General features: G+C 42.9%; 1 protein-coding gene across 2 annotated transcripts in view; it reads left to right on the top strand.

Moving 5' to 3' along the window:
* Positions 1-26,850, top strand: part of LOC137357056 (pleckstrin homology domain-containing family A member 2-like) — a 120,140-nt gene that overhangs the window by 58,262 nt on the left and 35,028 nt on the right. For both annotated transcript variants that reach the window (XM_068023033.1, XM_068023032.1), the window contains exons 3-6: positions 2,925-2,981; positions 13,616-13,664; positions 16,254-16,351; positions 20,161-20,295. In XM_068023033.1, coding sequence (XP_067879134.1) covers positions 2,925-2,981; positions 13,616-13,664; positions 16,254-16,351; positions 20,161-20,295 — 339 coding nt within the window. The remainder of the gene's footprint in view (positions 1-2,924; positions 2,982-13,615; positions 13,665-16,253; positions 16,352-20,160; positions 20,296-26,850) is intronic.

Genomic DNA, 26,850 nt, shown 5'->3' with positions numbered 1-26,850 from the left:
CCTATCCTTCTGAAATACTGAGTCCCCTTGGATATTCAGTTCCCAAACCTGGTTTCCCTGCAACCACGTCTCTAATCGCCACTAAATCATTCCCCTTCGTTTCTATTTGCGCTGTTAACTCATTTTATTCTGAATGTTTCGTGCATTCAGATACAAAGCCTTTAAGTTTGTTCTATTATCAAATTTCCCGACTTTCGTACAATTTTTTGGTGCAATATGACGTTCACATGTTCTGTCCCTTCATTTTATTTTCTGGTAACAATGAGCCTCATCACTAACCTGCACTCCTACCTTCTCATTTAACTTTGACTTCGTAATTTTCCATGCAACTGAACCCTCCCCCCAACTATTTAGTTTGAAGCCCTATCTACGAGCACTATGAGCAAATGGTAACAAGTCAGAAGGAATTACTATTTGAGGGCACTGCTGCATACTCAGCCAATAAGAGCCTCTTCAAGGTCTGGCAGCTTTGATTGGCCAGTCTGAAGCACATGCTTTAATTTAAGTCCTTCAAATCTCTCCAGCACACACATGGGGCAAACTTTATGTGACTGTTTTGTAAATTGAGGCATTGAATACAAAAACAAGGAAATTATCCTCAACCTTTCTAACTTACCTGAGCTGGGGTATTGCGTACAGTTCTGGACAGGAAGTATATATGTATTTAAGGAAGTATATAAAAGCCTTGGAGAGGGTACAGAGGAGGTTTACCAGGGATGAGGGGGTTCAGTTATGTGGAAAGTTTGGTGAAGTTGGGAGTATCCTCCTTAGAGCAAAAAAGGTTAAGGGGAGGCCTAACCGAGGTCTTCAAAATCATGAAGGGTTTTGATAGACCAAGTAGGGAGAAACTGTTTCCTCTGGCATGTGGGTTAGTAACCAGAGGTCAAAGATTTGAAGTAATTGTCAAAAGAACTGGAGGGGAAATTGGGTGAAATTTCTTCACACAGAGGCTTGTTAAGATCTGGAATGAACAACCTGAAAGGCTGGTGGAGTCAGATTCCGTAGGAACTTTCAAAAGGCAATGGGACATGCACTTGAAGAGGATTAATTTGCAGGGATATAGGGAAATGGCTTGGCATGTCGGATTAATTTGGACAGTTCTTTCAAAGACGCACAGCAGGCTGAATGGCCTCCTCTGTGCTTTAAGATTCCATGATTGTAAGGAAGTGGAGACACAAAATGACATTAAAAAAACAAAAAGATGTAGTGCCAATTGTTTTACCTGTGGCTGCACACATTTAAGCGAGTACTGGGTGGGGTAGTTTGCACAGGAAATACTCCCCACAGATCTTCCTTCTCCTTTAACCAACAGCCCATCTCTGATTCTGTTTTAATTGAGGGCATATATTTGGGCCCTTTTGTTTTCTAATAAATTTATTATTGCAAAAAAAAACTATTTTGACAGGTGGTTATACTGATAGCTGGCACAAGATCATGCATCACGCCCACTGGTTTCACTGATAAAAACGAAGCCACACAAGGCAGAAACTGAAGTGTGCAGTTGATTTGGCTCACACAGCTTGCTAAAGTTGGAGTAAAGCAAAGAAAGACTTGCATTTTTGCAGTGCCTTTCATGTTCTCGGGATGTCCCATTGCACTTCACAGCCAATTAAGTACGGTTGAATAGTACTCTCTGTTGCAATGAGTAAATGTTAGACTAGGGAAAGGTCTCAGTGGAGTACACTGTGTCAATCACAACATATGTAACACAAGATTAAACAGTCAAGATGTAGCACAAGATTAAACACCTCAAAGCTAGGAAACTGTTTTGAACATAATGCAGTACTCAAATTGGTTACTTTCGGCAGTGAGACACATGGTTGAAATAATGACCCAAAATGGTGGGTAGAATAACTCTGTTCTTTTCATATCAACTGTGTCTCAGTCGGTCGCACTCTTGCTTCTGAGTCAGAAGATTGTGGGTTCAAGTTCACACTCGAGCAACTTAAACACAAAATCGAGGCTGACACTCGAGTGCAGTCCTAAGGGAGGACTGCACTGTCAGATCTGAAATCTCTTGGATGAGACGTGATCTATTTGCCCTCTCAGGTGGATGCAGAAGATCCCATAGCACTACTTTTAAGAAGAGTAAGGGAGTTTTCTCTGGTGTCGTGGGTCAATATTTATCCCTCAGTCAACATCACAAGAACAGATTATCTTGCCTTATCACCTTGCTGTTTGTGAGAGTTTGCTGTATACAAATTGGCTGCTGAGTTTCCCACATTACAACAGTGACTACACTTCAAAAGGTACTTCATTGGCTGTAAGGTGCTTTGGGATGTCCTGAGGTCACGAAAGGCGCTATTTAAATGCAATTCTTTCTTTTGTTCCTTTTCACACTTTGTGAGATTTCGCCATGTGCTCGGTGTGCACACGATTGTGCATAAACTATAACCTAACCATTGCAGAAGCACTGCGATAAAAGCAAAATACTGAGGATGCTAGAAATCTGAAATAAAAACAGAAAGTTCTGGAAATACTCAGTCTGTGGAGAGAGAAACAGAGTTAATATTTCAGGTCGATGACCTGAAACATTCACAGAAGCACTGATGTTTAGTTATACTGAATTAAAACTCAGTGCTTTTCTATCGATTGGTTTATATCCCTCAACTATTCTGTTCATCACCTATACCTAAGCAGGATTTGGTAAACTATTACCGTCCTTCATGTACTCAGCAGTTTTAAGGGATGTTGAAAAATGCAGGCTTTGCTTTGTACCAGGCCTCCATAGAATATCCCAGTGCTGAGGTACAATGGAAATGGACAGAGTGGGAGAATGTCATCAGATGTTTCAGTCTATCATTATCTATTTACTGGGATCCTGCCTCTTGGATTGAGTTTAAAAACCAGTTCTTTAGACAAACAGGGTGTGCACACAGACAAGAATAACTATCTAATAATGTCTTTATTCTGTTTATTTTCAGAACCTACCACCTGGAACGCAATATGTTGGCAGTCTACAGTTACCCTACATCTCGAAGGTATTTTGTCTGCCTCATCTTTGCAGGAAAACTTCCATTTTGCATTGAGTGTGAAATAATACTGAGTGCCTGACCCGAAGAGAAGGAAAATTAAATGAAGCTGAGGATTATTCAGGCTGATTTTCCCAATCGATGTCATTGCTGAGCAGTAGTGCTCGCACAGAGGAAGTGAAATCATGGGCTTGTCACTCGCTTGTCCATCCATTTAAATTATTGGATGGAACATCAGGGGCTGTGGGCCAGCTAGGTTCTGACCAGCTCTCTGCGACTGACACTATGCCTTAGGAGCATCCGATTGAACAATGGGCTCCATTATCTTTCCAGAGGCTCAGTTTGCATCAATAAATTGTCTTTTCCACCATGTTCTCTGCTTGGAAGTGCTTTATCACCAGTCAATAACAGCAGTGGCATTTAAAGAGGCACTCACAGCTCTTGGGGGGGAAAAAACAGAGCATTTTTCTGAATGGCTTTCAAATTCCTGCCACAAATCCGGTACAAAGGTCAGTGGGCGTCAGTGGATATTGCTGCCATTAAAGCATGCCCTCCCGATGGGAAAAGCTCCAAGTTAGGAGTGCAAATTGGGAAGATTATCCCTCTGATGCAGTCTCATGGTTTGCATTAAGCCGTTAGTATATTACAGCAGCATTTGCAGGGAACGACACTGTGGCATGTGTTACATGTGGCTATTGTGCACCCAGCCTCCTCAAAAAAACCACTGACCCCTTTTAATGTTGCATGTACAGCTAAGAAGACAGCTGTGACATTTAGTCTTCTCGATGCAGTATGAAAATATAATTGATAATGTAGCTAAATCCATCAAGCTATTGCATCACTGTTAATGAATAACAGCCAACTAATTGCAATGGAGTGAAATTCCTGTCATTACTAAATTTAGCAGAGAATTCTGCACCTGTGTAAACCTATTTAAAAATTATGTGATTCTAAAATGAGTGAATTTAATTATTTCACACCCAGAAATGCTATATTTAGTTCCCAGAATTTGCTGGGACCTGCTATGGTTAGGTTTTGAGCTCCCATAACACGCAATCTCTCCTCTTCTGTTATGGAGAATGGCTCCTATTTCAACAGAGGGTGGTAGCCCATTGCTACCTCTTGCAACTGGCCATTCTTCCTGTGTGACCCGAGATAGTCACTGGCTGTTTGAGAAAGAAAGAGAGGACTTGCATTTATATAGCACCTTTCATGACCCCAGGATGTCGCAAAGTCGCTTTACTGCCAATGAAGTACTTTTGAAGTGTGGTCACTGTTGTAGGAAATGTAGCATCCAATTTGTGCACAGCAAGCTCCCACTAACAGCAGTGTGATAATGACCAGATCATTTTTAATTACGTTGGTTGAGGGATAAATATTGGCCAGGACAGTGGGGATAACTCCTCAGCTCTTCTTCGAAATAGTGCAATAGGATCTTTTACGTCCACCTGAAAGGGCAGACGGGGCCTCAACTTAACAACTGATCCAAAAGACAGCACCTCCAACAGTACAGCACTCCCTCAGTACTGCAGTGGAGTGGTAGCCTAGATTTTTGTGCTCAAGTTGCTGGAGTGGAACCTGAACCCAGAAATTTTGGATTCGGGAGCAAAAGTGCTACCAATTGACAATCCAGAAGTCACCTGAGCATAACTTAGCACAGCAAAGAAAGAAAAGAGTGCAACATGTTTCTATCTCAGCTATCAGCAGCAGTGTCAGTCATTTTGCATGCAGGTACATGAAGGCATGGATGTTCTGCTGGGACTTAATGTACTGGCCTGACATTAATGGTTTTGTTAAGCCCTCATTCAGATCTGCAGATGCTTGCTTTGTGAAATACATTACTCAAAGATGGTGTAAAGGTAGAGGAGTATGCCTCCAGAAGACGAGCTCAGCTCTTTGACTAAACATTTGGTCACCTGTCCTGATATCTCTCTTTATGTGGCAGTGTTTTATTTGCTAATCACTCCTGTAAGGTACTTTGGGATGGTTGGAAGACAGCAGATGGTCAGGCTACAAAAGAGACAAATGTCTTTTGTGCAGCAACAACAACTTGCATTTATATAATGCCTTAAACACAGTCAAATGTCCCAAGGCGCTTCATAGGAATGTAAATCAGACAAAAATTGACACCGAACCAAAGACTGAGACATTAGGACAGTCGATGCTGATTTAAGGTAAAGATAAATTGTGTGCTAATGTTATCGGTTATAAAGGTATTTAATGTGCACAGAAAGACAGACACAGATGTAATTGCTTTGGTGCTTCGACAGTTGTGAATTGACTGTCAGATGCAAACAGCCAGTTTACCACGATTGCTAAACAATTGGAGAGCCAGCATAAAGTGTGTTTGCGGATTGAATCACTGTCACAGGACAAACCATTATTGCTTTGTCGCTGACTGAGACCTAAACTGATAGGTTATATCATAGTTAAGAATTGTGTTAGAGTTTCAAAAGAAAAAGCAATCTGTTTGCTCTGAATGGACTGTGTCAGTTGTTGCTCAGTTGGTAGCACCCTGATATCTGAGTCAAAAGGTTGCGGGTTCAAGTCCTACTGCAGAGGCTTAAACACAAAGTTCTGGGCTGATACTCCAAAGCAGTACTATCTGAGGTGCTGTCTGTCAGATGAAATGTTAAACTGGGGCTCTGCCTGCTCTCTCAGGTGGACATAAAAGATCCCACAGTGTAATTTGGAAGAAGAGCAGGGGAGTTCTACATGGTGTCCTAACCAGTAGTTATCCCTCACTCAGCATCACTAAAAGCAGATGATCTAGTCATTATCACATTGCTGTTTGTGGGACTTTTCTCTGTGCAATTTGGCTGCTGCATTTCCCATGTTACAGTGACTATACTTCAAACGTACTTCATTGGTTGTAAAGTGCTTTGGCATATCCTAAGCTTGTGAAAGGTGCTACATAAATGCAGGTCTTTCTTTTCAATCCTGTGGTCATCAGCTTTTCTGTATGCACTGAACAGTAAGAGCTGGCTAAGGCATAGATTATCGATGTCGTGTCAGAAAATAACAGCATTGCTGAGAAGAACTGTAATAAGCACAGTCAAAAACATTTGCACCATTGTAAGCTTGCAGTCCTTATGGGGATGGTACTCCCAAGAATTCCAGGATTTTAACCCAGTGACAATGAAAGAATTGTTATCTCTGTCCACTTAGGGATGATGTGCGGATTGGAGGGGAATCGGGAGTTGATTGTGCGGCTAGACCATCACTGCTCTTGTGCTTTTTGGTGACTAGGGGTTGGGTTGGTGTGAGCTGGATGAGTTTCTGTAGATCAAACATACTGTCGTGTCAGTGGCAGCGGATGGGATATTGCATGCAGTGACGGGCCTACTGATCAAGCAGACTGCTCTGTCCTGAATAATGTTGAATATTGAATACGCTAGCTGCACCCATCCAGGCGAGGGATGAGTATGCCATTGCATTCTTGACTTGTGCCTGTCAGATAGTGCCAAGGCTTTGCAGAGGTGAGAAATGCATCGCAGCATATCCTGGCCTGATCTTTGTGGCATGGTGTTCGTATGGTTGGTCCAGCTAAGCTTTTGATCAGTGGTGATTCCCACACCCCCATGATGCTGCAGTGAGTGGGGTGCAGAGGTGGGGGGGGGAAAATTGGCCAATAATGCTGCTGTCAAAGGTCAGGGGGATGTGGTTTGTCTATTTCTTGTTGAAGACTGTCAGTGTCTGGCAATTATATGACACGAATGTTACCTCACACTTGCCAGTCAGATATTGTCTGGGTTCTGCTCAAGGCTGGTATGGACTGCTTCATTATCGGACAAATTGCAGTGGTGAGTTGGTGTGTTTTTTTTGCTTTCCATGAACAAAAGAATGTTGTGGAGATCCCAGGTATTCACCAGTAAGTGATTGACCAGGTTTCAGAGTTAATTGTTAACCGAGGCTAAACTAAGCTAGGCCTGAGAAAGCAAATATACAGTTTTCAGCTCTAAAGGCATTTGGCCTGCTCCTGGAAACTGTAGCCTGGTCATGAGAATAAGAAAGGTCTTGGGGAATAGCTTGACCTGTAACGCCTATATCCCAAGGGATTTGTCTCCCACTTATTACAGGATGAAGATGAGGTAACTGGTTAGCTCTTTGAAGAGAATGGTTTTCCACTCAAAATGTGGCATCATTTGAGAAGCTGGAATGTGAACAAGCAGATTCTTGGCATGCTTACCTCATGGTTCCAGTGCTTGACGCTCCCTGAGAGTGCTCTACCATGTGTCCTACAGTGTTGGCTGGTGGATCTTGTAACTGTGGAAAAGAGTCAAATATGAACATACCTAAATACCAGGGAGGAAAAACAGGTCCATTGTGCCTGGAGCATTATGATTAGATGCTCACCACCCCACTCCCCCACTGCTAAATAATCTCCTGGAAGAGAGCAAAGGAAATCGGAAAAACCTCCATGGTCAATGACGGAGAATATAGCTCTAGAAACTTCCTCTCCGACCTTCTCAGGCAATTGAATCCTTTCTGGGTGATCACATTGAACATGCATACACTAATAGTTAATCCAGTTACCTTCTTTCTGGTGAAATCTCTCCAGCCAAGAATCACTTCCCTCTTGAAGGCATGCACACAACATACGCATTAGCCGGAGGCTCAGAACTCTGTTGGGAAAGAAGAATCAGCTAACATCAAGCCCTTTCCAATACTTGTGCAGTTTTACATGCATGTCATCTGACCCTTCCCAATCTGTCAAACTGACGTAATCTATCAACAAGGTCCTGGAGAGAGTCCGGAGGAGGTTTACCAGGGTGATATCAGGGATGAGAGACTTCAGTTATATGGAGAGATTGGAGAAGCTGGTATTGTTCTCCTCAGAGCAGAGAAGGTTAAGGGGAGACCAAATAGAGGTATTCAAAATTGAGGGATTTTGATCAAGTAAGTAGTGACAAACTGTTTCCCCTGGCAAGTGGCTCAGTAACCGGAGACCAGAGATAACTGTCGAAAGAACGAGAGGGGAAATGAGGAGAAGATTGTGAAGAACTGAACACAGTATCTAGAATAAAAGCAAAATACTGCGGATGCTGGAAATCTGAAACAAAAACAAGAAGTGCTGGAATCACTCAGCAGGTCTGGCAGCATCTGTGGAAAGAGAAGCAGAGTTAACGTTTCGGGTCAGTGACCCTTCTTCGGAACAGTATCAAGAATGGTGGAATCAGATTCCGTAGAAATTTTCAAAAGGCAATTGGACATCTATTTGAAGAGGGCTAGTTTGTAGGGTCAAATGGCCTCCTTTTGTGCTGCAAGCTTGTATGACTCTATGATCAATAGGTATGCAATCCAGTCCTTTCATTGTTTAATTTCATGAGCAGAAACAGACCATTACAAACCAATACACAAATAAATCAATAGCTTCTGGATAGTTGTAAAATGACGCAGCAGTTTCCAACATTATTAACGTCTGGATATTTGTGTCTTGGACGAACTCAGTTATTTCCAACCTCTCGTATTTGTTTGTCCTTTTAATTATTAACAGGTCCTTCCCTCTGTTTCAGCGCTTCATGAAATGATTTGGTTCCCAGCTTCTCCACGATTGCGAGATAGTTTCTTAGAGTGTGTGCGTGAATAGTAACAATTGATGTTTGCCTCTCATTTTCCTCTCCTCCAAGAGGTTCTTCCCCTTAAAGTTCCAGCTGAGCTTGGGGAATCACTGGTTTGAACCAGATTGTTTCAAAGCCATTTACACAGGCATTTAGAAGAGTTTTTTACATAGCTGTTTTTTTTCCTAACAAATTGCGATGTCTAATTTATGTGGCAGTGGTTAAATTTCACACACGGTGCAAGTGTAGGTCACTGTTTCACAAGAGGAAGATTTCAGCAATCCAGATTAGAAGGTACTTCCAGTTTGTGTTAGTCAATACCTTTTGTCAAGTTCTGGGTATGAAGATCGAACAGCTAGCTTCATTCGTAAGTGCAGAAGTTTACTGTTTGGTTCTGAAGTGCAGTACCTTGTGTGCATTTTCCTAAATGTGTAGGAACATGGTTTCTCTTAATCTCCTTTTGGAGTTTCCCCGTACCATCACAATGTGACCTCTTCAGGAGGGAAGATGGCTGAAGAACTAGACAATGCCATTGCTCAGCCAGTGCTGGTCGTTGAAGATAAGTAGCCCTTCTTGTGGGGAAATGCCAGTTGTCTTGACATCTTTCCCTGGGGAAAACTTGCATCATTAACACTCAACGCGAGATCAGTCCCAGTTTGTTATGTGAAGATGGAAAGTACTGTACAATCTCAGCATCGAATGTGATTCAGATGAATTTAAATGAAGCCCTCAAGGAAAAGCATGTTTCAAAATAAGAAGAAAGGCTGCCTAGAAAAAGACTTTGGTTGAAGGTCTCTTCTGAGAGATGGCACCTCTGACAGTGCAGCACTCCCTCAGTACTGTACTAGAGAATCAGCCTAGATTACATGCTCAAGTCTCTGGCCTGGAACTTGATCTCAGAACCTTCTGACTCAGATGCGAGAGTGCTACCCACTGAGCCATAACGAACATCTGCAAAATTATAGACTCAGACAATTGCCAATCTTATCTGAGCAATGGTTTTGTTTTAAGACCGCAAATGGAGGCTTCCCATTAGGCTGATAACTGGGGAGGGAACAGAGAGAGGAGAAGATCCAACCTCCCTCCAACATGAAGCATCACTGAATACAGCAGTATTCCAGTACTAGGATTCGGTTAATACTAGGATGTTAAGGTTTATGGAACCAAGTGGATAGATAAGACTTGAGATACAGAACAGCTATGATCTGAATGAATGGTGGAACTGGCCTGAGGGGCTGAATGGGCTACCTCTGTTCAAGAGCCATCTGAACAATTGCTGCTGGTGGGAAGCACATTCTTGCAACAAAACCAACATCATCAATTCTTTCAAGTCCAGCTTTAAGAGTTAGTTAGCATAATGGTTATGTTACTGGACTGGTACTCCAGTAAGCCCAGACATAATGGGCTGCATTTTACCAGCTTGCTGCTGATCTTGGCAGCGAGCCTCCAAGGTGGTGGTGTGCACGCATGAGATTTACTCCAGGGAACCACCGCGATATTGAGCGCGGTGGCTCATTTACATGGCTGGGGCAGACAGCACCCCTCCGCCGCACCCCCAACTACCCGATGACCCGTTCCGTCCCCGGCAACGGCATTGATGCCATTTTTAAAGGGCTTCAAGCCCTACCAATTCATTTAAATTTTTAAAGTTGTAGGCAGTGTGAATTAAAGATGAAATACTTAACAACATTTCAATACCCTCTCCCACGCCCCCATGACAAAACAAATTATTACTTGCCCACCACCCCCCCTCCCAGAAAACTTACCTTGCGGTCCCAGCCATACCCCCACCAAACGTTTACCAACTGTGAACCTCACCCCTTCCCACCACGCCCGAGACCAATCAGAAAGTTTCATCCGCTCCCCCACTCCTGCCCTAAAAACTTACCTCCTCCCCACCAGTGCCTCGCATCGGATCTCCAGTCGGAGGTCCGAAGGCGCAGGAGTCCTGGCAACCGTCTGAAATATGGCAGTGGGAGCCGGTAGGTCATTAATTCATGAATTAATATATTTAAAATGGGCTCCCGTTACCGAGTGAGGGGGGAGCCAGCAGGAGGCCTCGTCGCCATGGGTAATATGGGGCGGGGCCTTCCTGGCATCGAGGCCCATGGCGGGCCTTTCCCGGAGGCATTTTCTGGGACACCCCCACCCTGCCATGACGCCCGATGTCGGGGGGCTGGTAAAATTTGACCCAGTGATTCAGAGACTATCAGTTCAAATCCCGCCACACCAGCTGAGGATAAAATCAGTAATTGTGGCCATGCAGCCACTGGATTGTCACAAAAACGCATCTGGTTCAGTAATGTCCTCTCAGGAAGGAAATCTGGCATCCTTACCCAGTTTGGCCTATAATTAACTCCAGACCCACAGCAAAGTAGTTAATTCTTAACTGCACTCTGAAATGGTCTAGAAAGCCACTCAGTTGTATTTGAGAAGGCAGCTCACCACCATCTTCTCAAGGGCCATTAGGGATGGACAATAAATGCTGTGCTTGCTAGTGATGTTTCAACCCATGAATAAATTAAAAGTAAAATCTGTACGTATTATAAAGAATAACACAGCCCAGAGAGACTATTTCAAACAGACAACAAACCTGAAGGTAAGATGACAGAAGTAAAACGCTCTGTGTTATTGACATATATCATCACATAGAGCACCATCAAGATAATTGATGAAGGGTTCTGAAGAAGGGTCACTGACCCGAAACGTTAACTCTGCTTCTCTTTCCACAGATGCTGCCAGACCTGCTGAGTGATTCCAGCATTTCTTGTTTTTGTTTCAGATTTCCAGCATCCGCAGTATTTTGCTTTTATTATCAAGATAATTGACCTTGTTTATTAGTGTAGGGGCACATGATGATACAGTTAGGGTTTATGATGAGATTGCGTTGTTCCCAAAAACATCTTGCACTACTGAATACTTAATGAAACCTAAGACTGGCTTCCAAGACAGCACAGTACGCAAAAGCATTGCCAAGCTCTGTATTAAGCAAGTCACAACACCAAGTAACAATCAGTTGTTGGCCTGTGTGGAGTTAGCCAGAGCATCATTAAGGACACCGCCATTGGGCTCAGTGCCTGTGGGTTCAGGAAAGGAAATATTAATCAGGGTTCCCAGTCCTGTGTCGTTCAAGTTTTATTAACAAGGACCCAATAGGCTGCTGATGATTATGTAATTGTAGTCCAACAAGAATTACTGCTCTCGGAAGAGGGGGGAGAAAAAGAGGTTGGAGGCTAGGAAAAGATTCAAACCCAAGTTGATAGGAGACATGATAATGTTGCATAATTGGTGTGAGGAAAGAGCTGCAACTTGTGAAAAGCATCAGGGAAGCCCTGGTTCTATATGGGCTGCTGCAAATCAAGTGATAATGGAATTCTTAATGAGTTTATGTGTAAAGTGTAAGATCACCATGAAAATCTGAAAAAAAAAGTGAGACTCCCAGACTACTTAATGATCGTCAATCCCAGCTACAACGCCTCAGATAAAAATATAAACATATATCCCGTGCATTGAAGACCAAAAGTAAAGCTGCCAATGCTGGAAGCATTGGAGATATTCAACAGGCCCATCAGCATCTGAAAGAAGTAAAACAATGTTCCAAGTGTAGACCCTTCAGACTGAGAAGTTGTCATTGGAAAATAAGACTATCCCTATGGTGCTCAAGTTTCCTGCAATATTTATATATCGGACTGATCCTCAACATTAGGATTTTGAACCCTTGCAAACTTTAAGGAGAGTTCCTCTCGCATCATTGGAGGTAAGGGCTAATTCCCTACTGGGGTACAGTGGCAACAGCAGGAAGTGCTGATGGGGAAATCAAGGGCTTGGAGCCCCTGATTTTCTGTCCATTCTCTGGCCCATGAATTCCAGGTCAGAGCACCCTCAGAGTACTGTTCCCCACTGAATGGGGGAATCAACCCAGTTGTCTCAGAACCTCAGTGGCATCCTTCCATCGAAGAAAGATAAAGTCACACAGCAAACAATCCATTTAAGTGGGGTGTCTTCTCTTGGTGCATCTTTACTGATGGCTGTGAAGGCCAATCCTTGAGAGGCAGGTTCTGTCACAAATGCCACATGTGATGCTGCCAAGTGACACTGTGAGTTGTTGTTTTCAGCATTGCCCTCTGTTGCCAAGCTTCTGTTGCAACTGGTTGTCGTGATAGTGCACACCAGTTCACAGGATGTGTTACCATTTCCCTCTTTCACCAACTAGTGACTCCCAAGTGCGATAGTCTACATTCAAGGCCTTCGTGTCACATTTGCAAGCATCCCCGAAGCAGAGCTTTGGGCGCCCCACTGTCATCTGGCCCCGGCTATCTCACCATACAGAAGGTCCTTGGGAAAGCGACTATCTTTCTTCTTGCGGATGTGTTCGATCCACCGAAGCTGTCTCTGTTTGATTAGTGTTGATGCGCTTGGGAGCTCTGCCTTTGAGAGGACTGACACATTCGTGATTTTGTCCCAGCAGGATATGCCCATAATGCACCGCAGACGGCAAAGATGAAATGATTGAGTTTCTTGTCCTGGTAGTTGTGAGTCACCCATGTTTCACAGCCATACAGCAAGGTGCTGAGAACACAGGCCTTCTGAGCTATCAGCTTGGTCCTAAAGTCAGCTTGGTGGTGCTCTATGTGCGTTTCGCAAGGTGGTAGCTGCGTGTATCGAGCTCTGCATCAAAGGACAGATTGTCTGTTACCGTGGACCCAAGGTAGCAGAATTTGCTAAACACTTCCAATGGGGTGTTATTTAGTGTGATCAGGGGTGGAGATGCAACATCTTGTTCCATGACCACAGTTTTCTTGGCGCTTATAGTCAAGGAGAACAAGTTACAGGCGTGGGAGAGACAGTCCATGAGTCTTTGAGCTGAGTTTCCATGTGGGTGATGAGCGCAGCATCATCAGCTTAGAGGTGTTTTCTGATCAGGACACAATGTGTTTCGATCTTTGCTTTCAGCCTTGATGGGCTGAATGTGAAGACAAAAAAACAAATCAGCCCAGTTGTCTCAGAAACGCAGTACTCCTGGCTAAAAAGAGGATGTGTTCAGTCAGAACTTTTCTAATCTAACTTTTATTTGGATTTCAGGTCAGTGAAGCTACTGCAAAGCAGAAACCAAAAGTTGAATATTGCTTTGGTAAGTGTTTGATGTAGATATTTAAATATTAACACTGTGCACCTTTTAGTCATCCTTGGCATTTCTTAAGCCTCATTTACTAGTATAATTGCATGCTGTATATGGTCAGTGCAAAACAGTTCGGTGGTTTCAGTCCCTCAAAGTTGATGAATACTGCACAACCCCCAAGTTCTGGAACAGCAAATATGTCTAATGTAGTACAGTGGTCCTGCTATTGTAATGGACAAGCTTAGAGATCAGAAAAACTGACCTTTTGAAAAATATCTTTCCCACTGAATGCTAAGGAATTAAATTATTGCAGAGAAGTTGTGTTCAGGAAGAGGCAGGCTCTGCATTCGCACTACTGGTCTGTGTTCTTCATCACTGAACTGTGGTTCTACTCCTATTACGAATATAATAGTGTCTATATCGCTGTTGGCATTCCTGATTTCGCCAATATTGTTCTCTGTTTACTGACTCTTCCCCAACACACCAAATTTCTTTTTCAAATCAAACCCTCAATGGGACACTAAGAATAAAATAACATCATGATCTGAAATCGCTGTGCCTGGATCCTGCATTTAAAAGTTTTGAAATGCTGGGAAATCGAATTGGCCAAAAATATTAACAAACAGACAATTATTTAACTCACTTTCCAGGCTCAACTGGGACTCTTCAAATAATCCTGCCTCCTTGGTATTGCCAACCCACTTATGCAGGCTAGCAGTGTAATCTTGCTGTCATTATAAAAGGGTGTATATTGTCAGCAGTGTAAAAAGTTTTGCATTTCCCGACAAATAAAAGCTGGAATTTTTCCAGCCCCGTGGAGGCGGAGGGGTGGGGAATTTTAGAAATGAATGCGTCAAGTCGGCTCCCTGATATATTCCCACCTCCTCTCACTTTTCCCAGAGGCAGGACCACAATGGCAATGGCAGTGTATCTGCCAATGGTGCCAGGCAGATAGTTAAGCCAATTAAGTGAGGTATTGAGTGGGCATTTTGTGAGAAGACTGCAATCTTGCCAGCATTGTGTGGGCCCCAAACCCCCTCCCCAGCTCTGTCCACATCCTGGCAAGTAAGAGGTGGTTGCACAGTGAGAGGTGGAGGCTGAATTTCACATAATTGAGATTTCACTGATACTGGCAGAAAATGGCAAGGCTGCTGGTTTCCTACCTCACAGTCTTGCCATCAAGTGTGGAATTTGTGGAGATGGATGCCTCTGATCCACGTGAGCCTCATGAAGTTTCAGCTGCACCCATAACCTGATGACAGCGCAGTGTTTTCCTGCTGCTTCAGCTGCTTGGGCCTTCGCAGTGCTCCCACTGGCCACACAGTGGGGGCTGCCAGCCTCCCTTGCAGTAGGCCTCGCAGTCCTGAGCTCCTGCCTCTGGAACCCACCCGCTGTCCTTTACTGACGGCGAATGTGGAGGCAGCCCATTAACTGCCCTCCTTCCTGGGTAAAATTCAGCTGGCAGGCGAGCTACTGAAACATGTGACGTCAGCGGCTGGAAATGGTGCTGACGTCGTGTTCCTGGCGCCTGCGGGAAAATTCAGCTCTATTCGTCACGTGTGTTACCGCTAACACAAAAAAAAGTCAAGCAGTAGAGACAGCATGCAACTAGGATTTGGACATAACCAAGCCATGAAGAAATGGTCAACTTTACACTGAAAGGAATGAAAGGCTTTGGAAGATGAAAAAAGTAGCCAGGATTTATATGCATCTGAGTAATGCATACGACAGACCACTTTCCAAATGGATTAAGATTTGGTTCTTCAGGTTTGGAGGCCATTCCCAAGTAGAAGAATTTGTCAGGGTTCACATAGAGCTGGTACTGAGCTGAATTGACGTACACTGATGTGCAGATAAAGCAGGGTAAGATAAGTCAACCGCAAGCTACTAACTGATGAAAGAATACGTGGGCAGATTGTTAAAGCCAGCAGAACAGTCTCCACATTTTCATCTTATGTGACCTTTCAAGCTTGTCTCCAAAAAGTTAGATGTGACCCATCATCCTTCTCGATTGTAGTAGATTTTTAAAAAGGAAGTACAGAATGTTCTGTTTGTTTGTGACACCTTGGTTCTATGGTTATACAGCATTTCAGATGTCATGATGGGTTCCAAGTGAGTTTTTCTTAAGGTATGCTATCTTTGCTCACAACTGTAAACCAAGTGTCAACCCCGCCCGTGGTTTCCTGGTGGACTGTCACCTTCTGTGGAGAGTGCCTTTTTGTACTAAACAGGGCAAACCTCCATGCACCCACCTCATGAAGCAGCAAGTCCTATCTGACAGCGAGACAGCAAGTGACTTGCTCAAAGACTCTGTTTTGTGCATCAGTGTTGGGTTTGCCTTGCTTCATTTTTCAGTTTTGTTTCTTCATCCAGCGTAGGCGCACAAGCCCTGGGGTGACTTTCCTCACTTGCAGCATCCCAGGACAGGAGAGCTCAACTTGACTGCGCCTCATTTGGGCGATCAAAACTGTGAATCCATGACTTACCGCTCCACGCCTCCCAACCCCATTGTAAATAAATGCCTTGAATTCTACTAACTGTTCAACGCATTGTATATGTACTAAAAACAGTCTAACAAAACCACTTCTGTTTTTATTGTAGTTATAAATGCAGGTCTACGCCGCTACTTTCTACAAGCCAACGATAAGAATGATTTACTTGACTGGGTTGATGCCCTAAACAAGTCATGCAAAATTACAGTAAGTTTTTTTTTCAACTTTCCTTCCCTTTTAAGTGTATTGGGCCACACCACTGTTGTCACCTGTCCCTCACTCAACCTTTTTGTTGGAGACGGAGAGAGGGAATGCACCCTTCTCACATTCTAGCAGAGGTCACTTTCCTTCACTCCATGCTACCTCTGGCTATACTCTAATACAGCAGTTGACTTGCCTTCTAAATGTTTCATAGGCACAGGAGGAGGCCATTTTAGAAACCAGCAATGGATGACTAAAAAATGAATACAGAGGGAGAAAATTGATTATGAGAGTAAATTGGCAAGAAATATAAAAACAAACAGTACAAGCTTCTACGGGTATATAAAAAGGAAGAGAGTAGCTGAAGTAAGTGTGGGACCCTTAGAGGTTGAGACTGGGGAATTAATAACAGGGAACAGAGAAATGGCAGATAATTTAAACCAATATTTTGCATCGGTCTTCACAGTGGAGGACACTATAAACATCCCAACAATAATAGATGAGCAAGGTGTAAATGGGAGGGAGGAACTTGTAACAATCTCTATCACGAGGGAAAAGGTGCTTGACAAGCTGATGGGACTAAAGGCAGACAAGTCGCCAGGACCTGATGGCCTGCATGCAAGGGTTTTAAAAGAAGTGGCTGCTGAGATAGTACAGGCATTGGTCATAATATACCAAAACTCACTGATGCCGATCGGATACCAGCAGATTGGTAAACCTCTAATATGACGCCCCTATTCAAGAAAGGAGGGAGACAGAAAGCAGGAAACCATAGACCAGTTAGCTTAACATCTGTCATTGGGAAAATGCTAGAGTGCATAATTAATGAAGAAATAGCAGGACATTTAGAAAAACATAATGCAATCAAACAAAGTCAACATGGTTTCATGAAAGGGAAACCATGTTTGACAAATTTGCTAGAGATCTTTGAGGATATAACAAGCGGAGTGGATAAAGGGGAAACGGTAGATGTTGTGTATTTGGATTTCCAGAAGGCGTTGGATAAGGTGCCACATAAAAGGTTATTGCACAAAATAAAAGCTCAGACTATTGGGGATAATGTGTTGCCATGGATTGAGGATTGGCTAACACACAGAAGGCAGAGAGTCAGGATCAATGGGTCTTTTTCAGGTTGGAAAGCCGTAACTAATGGAGTGCCACAAGGATCGGTCCTGGGGCCTCAACTGTTTACTATCTATATTAATGACTTGGAGGAAGGGATAGAGTGTAGTGTATCCAAATTTGCTGATGATACAAAAATAGGTGGGAAGGCATGTTGTGATGGGGACACAAAGAATCTGCAAAGGGATATTGATAGGTTAAGTGAATGGGCAAGAACTTTGCAGATGGAGTTCAATGTGGGAAAGTGTGAGGTAATCCACTTTGGTAGGAAGAATAAAAAGGCAGATTATTATTTAGATGGAGAAAGACTACAAAATACAGCAGTACAGAGGGATCTGCGTGTTCTTGTACATGAAACACAAAAAGTTAGCATGCAGGTGTAGCAAGTAATTAGGAAGGCAAATGGAATTTTGGCCTTTTTTGCTAGGGGTTATTGCTTAGAGTTTTAAAAATAGGGACATCGTGTTACAATTGTACAGGGTGTTGGTGAGGCCACACTTGGAGTACCGTGTACAGTTTTGATCCCGGTATTTAAGGAAGGCTATACTAGCATTGGAGGCAGTTCAGAAAATGCTGATTCCTGGGATGAAGGGGTTGTCTTTATCAAGAACAGCTCAACAGGTTAGGCCTTTATTCATTGAAGTTTGGAAGAATGAGGGGTGATCTTATTGAAACATATAAGATTCTAAGGGGGCTTGACAGGGTAGATGTTGAGAAGATGTTTCCACTGGTGGGGGAATCGCAAACGAGGGGACATAGTTACAGAATAAGGGGTCACATATTTAAAACTGAGATGCAAAGGAATTTCTTCTCAGAGGGTAGTGAATCTCTACCTCAGAGAGTTGTGGAGGCTAGATCACTAAATGTGTTTAAGGAGGAGGTAGATAGATTTTTGAAATCTCGGGGAGTCGAGGGTTATGCGGAGCAGGCCTGAAAGAGGAGTTGAGGCCTGGGACAGATCAGCCATGATCTTATTGAATGGAGGGGCAGGCTTGAGGGGCTAAATGGCATACTCTTGCTCCTATTTCTTATGTTCTTATGTTCATCGCATAATTAATATCCTGAGCACCAAAATTCGCAACTCAATGATAGTGTGCAACAAGATATGGGTAAAGTCAAGATTTTTACTCCCCTTTGACGTTTTACAGTCTGGCTTTCATCCTTTTGTGCCAAATGATCATTAATGATTTTACTTTTCATTTCAAAAAATATTTTTCTCCCTTTTATTATCAGCCCCCACCATCGATTTTCAAGCATGTGGGGGGTGGAGTGTGGGGTTTGAGAGCATTGAGGTGTAATGTGAGATTGGGCTGCTTCCCTGTGCTTTGGCAGCCTTGGGGAGGATCTGGCAGCATGTGAAGAGAAGATGAGTCACAGTTGCTGGCAGCACTGAGGGTAGGTGTTACAGTCTGGCAGGATTGAGAGGGAAGCGATATCCTGGGATCACTGGGGAAGGGAAGTATTTAGGGAAGAAGGAAAACATGCTGCAGCACTGTGGAAGTGAAAAGTCGACTCTGCAATAAAATGTACACCCTAGGGCACCCATATAGTTTGATGTGTTATTGTGATCGAGTGTCCAGCTTTCACTCTTTGTGCAACCAAAAACTTTTAAGAGCTGAAGTACTTTTTACATGGCTGAATGTGTTTCTTTTTGTCCAGAATCTGATTCAAAGTGGCCTTGGACCCTACAACCTGAACAGAGTGTCAGTGGGCTAGTGCTGGTTCAGGAAATGATATTACTTTTTTATCATGACCTCAGTTTCCTGCCATCATCAGTAGACCTTACTTTGAATTGTGCTTAGCGCGTGTTTAAAAAGACATGAGAAATCTCTCATTTAACACCCAACAAAAAACAATCATTGCTGTTTTTTAGTGAAAATTAAATGAGAATGTATAGGTGATGAGATTTGAGAATAAGCCTGCAGTGGACAATTCAGTATAAATTACCACACTGATAGGGATCTATTGCTCGGCTGTCACAGGGTAGCAAAAGATCCTGTGGGCAAAACAAGGCCCTTTTCCCAACTGAAACAAAGCTGGTTAGGCACCACACTATTGCAATGTCCTCTTTTGTTCCACATGCATTTTCATTGTCCTCGGAGAAAGAGAGTCAGGGAGAATTTCTGAAGCTTTAAATATAGACAATTCATGGAGGATCTATTTTGATAACCGTGCCCTTGTGTCATCAGTCAGTAGAAGGACTGATGTAACAGACCACACTCGGCTGAGTTTGTTGTGGTTGTTAGCTGGAGTTTGGAAGGTCAAACACAACACTGTAACAGTTTCTGGAGGTGTGTCCCATGTCTTTTTCCGGCAACTGCTAAAACTGAATGTTTTTACAACATCATAGAAAGTTCAGGATGTCTTTCACATGGACAAGAATCTTCTACTTTTTGTAAAAACTCACTGCACAAAAGAATAACCTCTGTGAACAGCAATGACTGCTGTGGGATATCCACAGATTTTTGAGGGGGAAGGGCACTAATTTGTGTCAGAATTGAGATGTATGGTGGCATTGCAAACAGTTTCTTGAGAACACTTGAGACCACAAAGCTAGCATTTCTACATCAATGAACTGAGTGATTCTTGTTCTGTAGCTAATATAAATTACAGACTAAGTGTGACCTTAGACGGTGAATACAAGGCAATACTTTTGTTTTCGTGACATATTTCTTTTCATTTTACATTGACAGGTGCCAAAGGGCAATGCGAATGACACACAACCCAGTGCCGAACTAAAAAGACCTACAACAGAAGCCCAGAAGCAACAGATTCCATACAAGACTGAAATCATTGGCGGGGTTGTAGTGCAAACACCCATCACTCAGGTGAGAACAGAATACCCACAAACTTGATTGACCTCTTCCTTTTCCAAATTTTGGAATCATCTTATTAAATGTATTTCTTTTGAGATTTTTTTCTTGGAATTAAACACTTTTGTCAGCGTAACATTTACGGCCTTTAACAGAAAAAGTTCCACGTGTTCAAAGTGTGAGGAAAGAGTTGCCGAGCCAAAGGAGGAGAGATTAGAAACAGTATCCGAAAGCTTTATCCAAGGGTTTTAAGGAGGGTCTTAAAGGAGGAGAGGGAGATAGAGAGGTGGAGGAGGTTCGGGAGGGAATTCCACAAAGTGGGACATAAGGCAACCATTAAAGGTGTGGCAAACAGAAGGGCATTATGTACAACAAGTTGTTTGGCAAATTGTAAAGTTCTTTGGGTGGGGTGCAGGACTTACACATGTTGTAGAGATAGTGAGGATGAGATCATGGTGGAATTTAAATTTTCAAAAGTGAGGTAAAGCATAGCCATGTGCCGTGCTTCTCCCATCTGCTCCTATATTATGCCTCAAGCCCAGCCCAATAGATGAGCACGTCCCACTGTACTAGAGTAGTTTTTTCCCATTCCCACAGCCCCTCTGAATGGGATTGCCATTTTACAACCATACTAGAAGTGGTTTTACGTTTCAACCCACACCCAGGGACAACTGCAGTACTTTGAGAAGACATGTTTAGCCCATCGCTCTGCAATGAGAACGTGCCTTAAACCAACATAATTTAGAGTGCACACACAGTGTGCTTCATCAGTACCATGATGAGGTCACTGATTCAGCAGATCTGAGTACGGTGATAAGAGAGTGTAAGATGTATGTCTGAGATCTGCAGCTGAGGTTTATGCAAATCTTAAAGAAATATCTATCAGCTTTGCTGCATTCACGCACAACACTTCCAAGTTTTGTGTCTCTAAAGAGCTCAGGTTTAATTAATTGTGCAAGTTGGTCATTTTTCCACCGGAATGTGGAAGAAAATGCAAGCATCCTTTTGATTAACTTGTGAAAATCAATATCAAAAGAAACTGATGGGCAATACGGACTTTGAAATATCCACACCAAGTCCGATTCACCCATCACCCCTTGTGCTCACTAACGTGTATTGGTTCCTGTGAAGCTATGCGCCGATTTTAAAATTCCCTCCCTGTTTTCAAATCCCTCATGGCCTCGTGCCACCCCACCCCCGAATCTCTGTAATCTCTCCCAGACCGACAACCCTCTGAGATTTCTGTTCTCCTCCAATTCTGGCCTTATGAGCATCCCCAATTTTAATTGCTCCATCATTGCTGGCCATGCCTTCAGCTGCAGAAGCCCTAAACTCTGGAATTCCCTCCCTAAACCTCCTGACATCTCTTTCCTCCTTTTAAGACACTCCTTAAAACCTACCTTCTTACCTGCCCCAGTATCTCCTTGTGTGGCTTGGTGTCAGATTTTGTTTGATAATGCTCCTGTCAAGTGTCTTGGGATGTTTTCAAGATATTAACAGGAAAAGACAGGCCAGATAAAGATAAACTGTTTCCACTGGTTGGAGATTCTAAAATTAGGTGGCATAGTCTAAAAATTAGGACAAGACCGTTCAGGAGAGATGTTAGGAAGCACTTCTTCACGCAAAGGGTGGTAGAGGTTTGGAACTCTCTCCCACAAACAGCAGTTGAAGCTAGAACAGTTGTTAATTTTAAATCTGAGATAGATAGATTTTTGTTGAGCAAAGATATTGAGGGATATAGGCCAAAGGCAGGAAAATGGAGTTAGGCCACAGATCGACCATGATCTCACAGTGGCGCAGTGGTTAACACCACAGCCTCACAGCTCCAGTAACCCGGGTTCAGTTCTGGGTACCGCCTGTGCGGAGTTTGCAAGTTCTCCCTGTGACCGCGTGGGTTTCCGCCGGGTGCTCCGGTTTCCTCCCACAGCCAAAGACTTGCAGGTTGATAGGTAAATTGGCCATTGCAAATTGCCCCTAGTGTAGTTAGGTGGTAAGAGAATGGTGGGGATGTGGTGGGGAATATGGGATTAATGTAGGATTAGTATAAATGGGTGGTTGTTGGTTGGCACAGACTCGGTGGGCCAATGGGCCTGTTTCAGTGCTGTATCTCTAAAATAAATTTTTAAAAATAAAATCTCATTAAATGGCGGGACAGGCTTGAGGGGCTGAATGGCCTACTCCTGTTCCTATCTTCCTATGTTTTAATACATTAAAGACGTGATATAAATCCAAGTTATGGTGGATGTTGTTGAAATGCAGCAACATTTGGCTTGGATTGTGTTATAATGTCATTCATAAAGAGAAGGCCAGAACTTAATATTTGACAGAGTTTGAGAATGGAGTTCACAATACACTGGTATCACGTGACAGGAAGAGACACTGGACATATTTGGCAGCACACAGAGCACGACAGCAAGAAAACTTATTTATTTAAAGGCAGAAGGTGAGAGTTTTTTTTTCTACAGTGATAGAAAGTGACAAAAGGAGGGTAATTTATGCAGTATGATAAATTAAGGAAGCCAAAGGTGAGAGAAGTTTTTTTAGCAGCGTGTATTGAATGAGAGAAGTAACAGTAAGATTGATTTTTTTGAAATGTGTCTCATGAAATAAGACAAAGTGAGGCAACTTTATCACTCATATTTTTCACACAATGTCAGTGAATTTGTGGAACAACTATAACAAACAGTTCATCTCATTTATTAACACATTTTAAATGCCTCCGTTTGTCCTTAAAACCTTTCATGTCAGGGTTGATCAAATAATTCAAAACTGAGATTGATAGATTTTTGTTAGGTAAGAGCACGAGGGTTGTGGAACCAAGGCTGGTAAACGGAATTAAAATGCAGATTAGCCATGGTCTAATTGAATGGCGGAACAGGCTTGAGGGGCTGAATGGCCTCCTCTAGTTCCTAGCAGGGAAGGTTGAACAGGATCGTGCTCTTTTCTCTAGAAAAGAGAAGGCTGATGGGTAACCTGATCGAGATCTTTGTGAAAAGGTTTGAGATGTAGAAACACATTTTCGTGCCCACTCTGAGGGAGGCCAAAAGTGGGGGCCATAATTATGGTCACCAATAAATCCAATAGGGTTTCAGGAGAAACTTCTTTAGCTAGAGAGTTCTGAGACTGTGGAACTCACTACCACCAGGGTGAGTTGAGATGAATAGCATTGATGCATTGAAGGGGAAGCTGGAAAAACACATGAGGGAGAAAGGAATAGAAGGATCTGCTAGTAGCATTCGATGAAGCTGGGGGCAAGAGGAATGGAGAATAATCAATGACAAAGACTGGTTGGGTCAAATTGTCTGTTTCCCTGCTCTACACTCTCTAACTTTGTTTCCCTAATCTTCGGGAAACTATTTGTCCCTGAACTGCTGGGACATTGGAACTGTCAATCAGTCTCTGCTCAGTCAGATTATTTGACCATCAGGGAAACTTGCAAATTGGATGAAGCTCACAATGGGATAATTTCTGCAGACATGAATCCACTGTGCTGGGTAATTCACCAGAAAGAAGCCAACGCAACTTGGCTCTTTACGTTGGTTGGGGAAGAGGTGGAAAGGGGAGTAGTTTCAGATTGTTTTGTTCTTCGAGAAATCTGCAGTAACAACATAATTTAAGTTTTTACTTAGTGTTGCTGATTTAACATGCGAAGGCAAAGGTTTAGCTGTCTGCAACGAGGCCTATTCTACTGCAGATTTATAGAATCCCTCTGCTGCTCAGATCATTTGCATTTAAGAGTACTAGCAACGTTTGGCATCATCTACACTCCAGGAACATAAAAGCAGCTTGAGGCTCTTAACTCACCCATTCTCCAAGGATCACAATACTGTTTACTTTGTTAGTTTTCTCAGTTGGACCTGAATGACCCTGTACCCCCTCTTAACAAAGCCAAATAAAGAGATTGGTTTGCAAGGTTCAAAGCTACAGCATCGGCGAAATGCTTCTGAAATGAATTGAAAATTGGCTGAAGACATGGACTGGCAGGACACAGGTGATGCACCTCAGTGAATGTGCCCTTTCTATCTCTGTCAGCACTTGAAAGTGGGGTCAAAAATTAACTCTCCATTTTGTTGATGTTATAAAATGGGAAGGAACTGCAAATAACTGGAATAGACAAAAACCCTTAACCCCTCCTTCTCTGCACCTTCCTTTTCTCCTTAAACCTAGCTCTGTGACCAAGCTTTTGGTCACCTGTCCCAATATATCCATTTCTGTCAGATTACACCTCATACATTAAAGGCTATATATGAATGTAAGCTGTTGTAAAGGATCAGGAGGTGTATGAGCAGACAAGCTGCATGCAAGCTTTTGACCCGTGAATTTGAGACCTCAGAGATAACTATTGTAACTGGGGAATGTGAAGGATGAGAGGCTGTCTTGAGATTTAGTGGAGGTGAGGCAGAGATTGACAAGAGCAGCAAAGGCATGAATATCTGTACAGGTGAAGGGCCAGAGAAGGAGAAGGGCAGAGTTGGAGAGATAGCAGGTAAAGGAATCGTCAGGCAATTCTTCCCAGGTCAAAAAATTAAAGCAAGGGTTTTTGACCTATTGGAAGAAGGTGTATGAAGAAGGAAATAACAAAGTCTGAGAGTTTTGCTGCAAATGGAGATCTTGGTCTCATGCGCTCACGAGATTGAGGAATTAACCATATGTGTGACTGGGGAATTACCGGCAAGAGGGAAGCAGAGCAGAGGCGAGCTTGATAAGAAGTTGCTTAGTGTAGAGACTGAGGTCAGTCAGAACAGGGATATTTCAGTGAGGGGGTAGCATGTGGTTAGTTAAGTCAGTTCACTGTTGTGTCATGGGAACCCACAGTCTCATGGATTTTTGGGTAGCTGGGGAGGAATTCCCTAGCATTTTCCTTGAATTTGGCTCTACAGGTTTTTTTTCCCTCCTCCCCCATTGGCGAGCACTCTATGAGTGGTGTGTTTGGCCACAGTGATGAATGAGGTGAACATTGTTGGGCCTGATAGTTTCTGCTCATCTTCAGGGACCGAGTGGCTATGTGGGAAGTTGGGAGATTCTATATGACTATATTATGACCTCTTATTCCTTGAGAATCCTGAACCCTTTTGGAGAAGGGTGAGGGAGGCAGCCAGTCCAGCCCTTGCCCCGCTTTCTTGACGTATTTTTGTTCATATAAAGACCACAAAAAAAGATGTGATCAGAACTTTCCCAGAGATACTAAAATCAAACATCCAAGTCAAATAAAAACTAAAATTCAAATTTCACATGCAACTTCCTCACCAGCCAGACGTTCAGTGAGGAGCTGCAAACTTTTTATTTTAGTGCTCAAACGACTGATGTGGTTGAATTCAGGATGCTGTCTTATGACGGGGGTTGGCCGATAAGGTGGTTGGCCGTTGCTGGTTAACTTCTGGTTCGGTTATCTCATCAGCCAAGTCAGTCACTTGTGGCCACCACAGCACAAAAATTACTAATTTAGCAATTGCATTTACATTAAGCCCACATCTGTGCCACTCTTCCTCATTTTAAAAAAAAACTTAACTGTTTGAGCACCAAAATACCTTTGATGGTTTTCAAAACATACACGTACTTAATCTTCCACAATATGTCTGCAAGCATTTAGTGAACACCTCTCCTCCTGCAGCATTCTGCAATAAACTAGTGCAATTCCTGGGGCTACAGAATATTTAGCAGTTATTTAGGATTACTAGAATACCCAAGTATGCTTAATTTGGTGCACAGTGACTTCACAGACAGTTTGGAGTCAATGACCCATGCACTGCCAAGAGGTTCAAGGGGATGATTGGTTTTATTTGTTTTTTTAAGTTTTCAGCTCTCACACACTGTGAATGCAACAGAAAGCGCGCCAAATGCCAGGACCAGCTTAATTAAAGTGAATTAATAATGAATTAATGTAATAATGAATCTAAGCTGCAGAAATAAGCATTTAAAATCTAACAGTTTCTGCTTTCCGTACCCTCCATTTGCCTATTTTATCCCTTTGTTGCTAATCTTGCCTATTTTCATAGAATCCTACAGCACAAAAGGAAGCCATTCGACCCATCATGCCTGTGCTGGCTCTTTGAAGGAGCTATCCAATTAGTCCCACTCCCTTGCTCTTCCCCATTGCCCTGCAATTTTTTCCTCTTCAAGTATTTATTCAATTTCCTTTTGAAAATTACTGCTGAAACTGCGTCCTCTCGGCAGTGCTACCCAATCATAGCAACTCAATTTGTGTAAATAAAAAAAATTCTCCTTATCTCCCCTTGGTTCTTTTCACAATTATTACATTTGACTACACTTGATCTGTCTAACGTAGCATTCGAGTTCCATTTTCTGTCTCCCCAAAGATGTATAAAGCTTCATTACTTATTTTCTTTTTACTGTTGTTGATATTGGAAATCGCACAATTACCCCCAAAAAATTGTCTTCATGTTGAAAACCATCCCAGTGTTTGTCTTTTCAGCTGAACAAAACCTGTAAATTTAGAGATTAACACACACAAAGTAAACACCTAGGCTGATAAAGGTGAATATTTTGGATAATGCATTTGATATTCGGGGACTCTGCACTTTGGAACCAGGAATGGGCCTTGAGCCCACA

This window comes from Heterodontus francisci, chromosome 47, assembly GCF_036365525.1.
Source record: "Heterodontus francisci isolate sHetFra1 chromosome 47, sHetFra1.hap1, whole genome shotgun sequence".
Classification (NCBI taxonomy): Eukaryota; Metazoa; Chordata; class Chondrichthyes; order Heterodontiformes; family Heterodontidae; genus Heterodontus; species Heterodontus francisci.
This window is presented reverse-complemented; position numbering and strand designations above follow the sequence as displayed.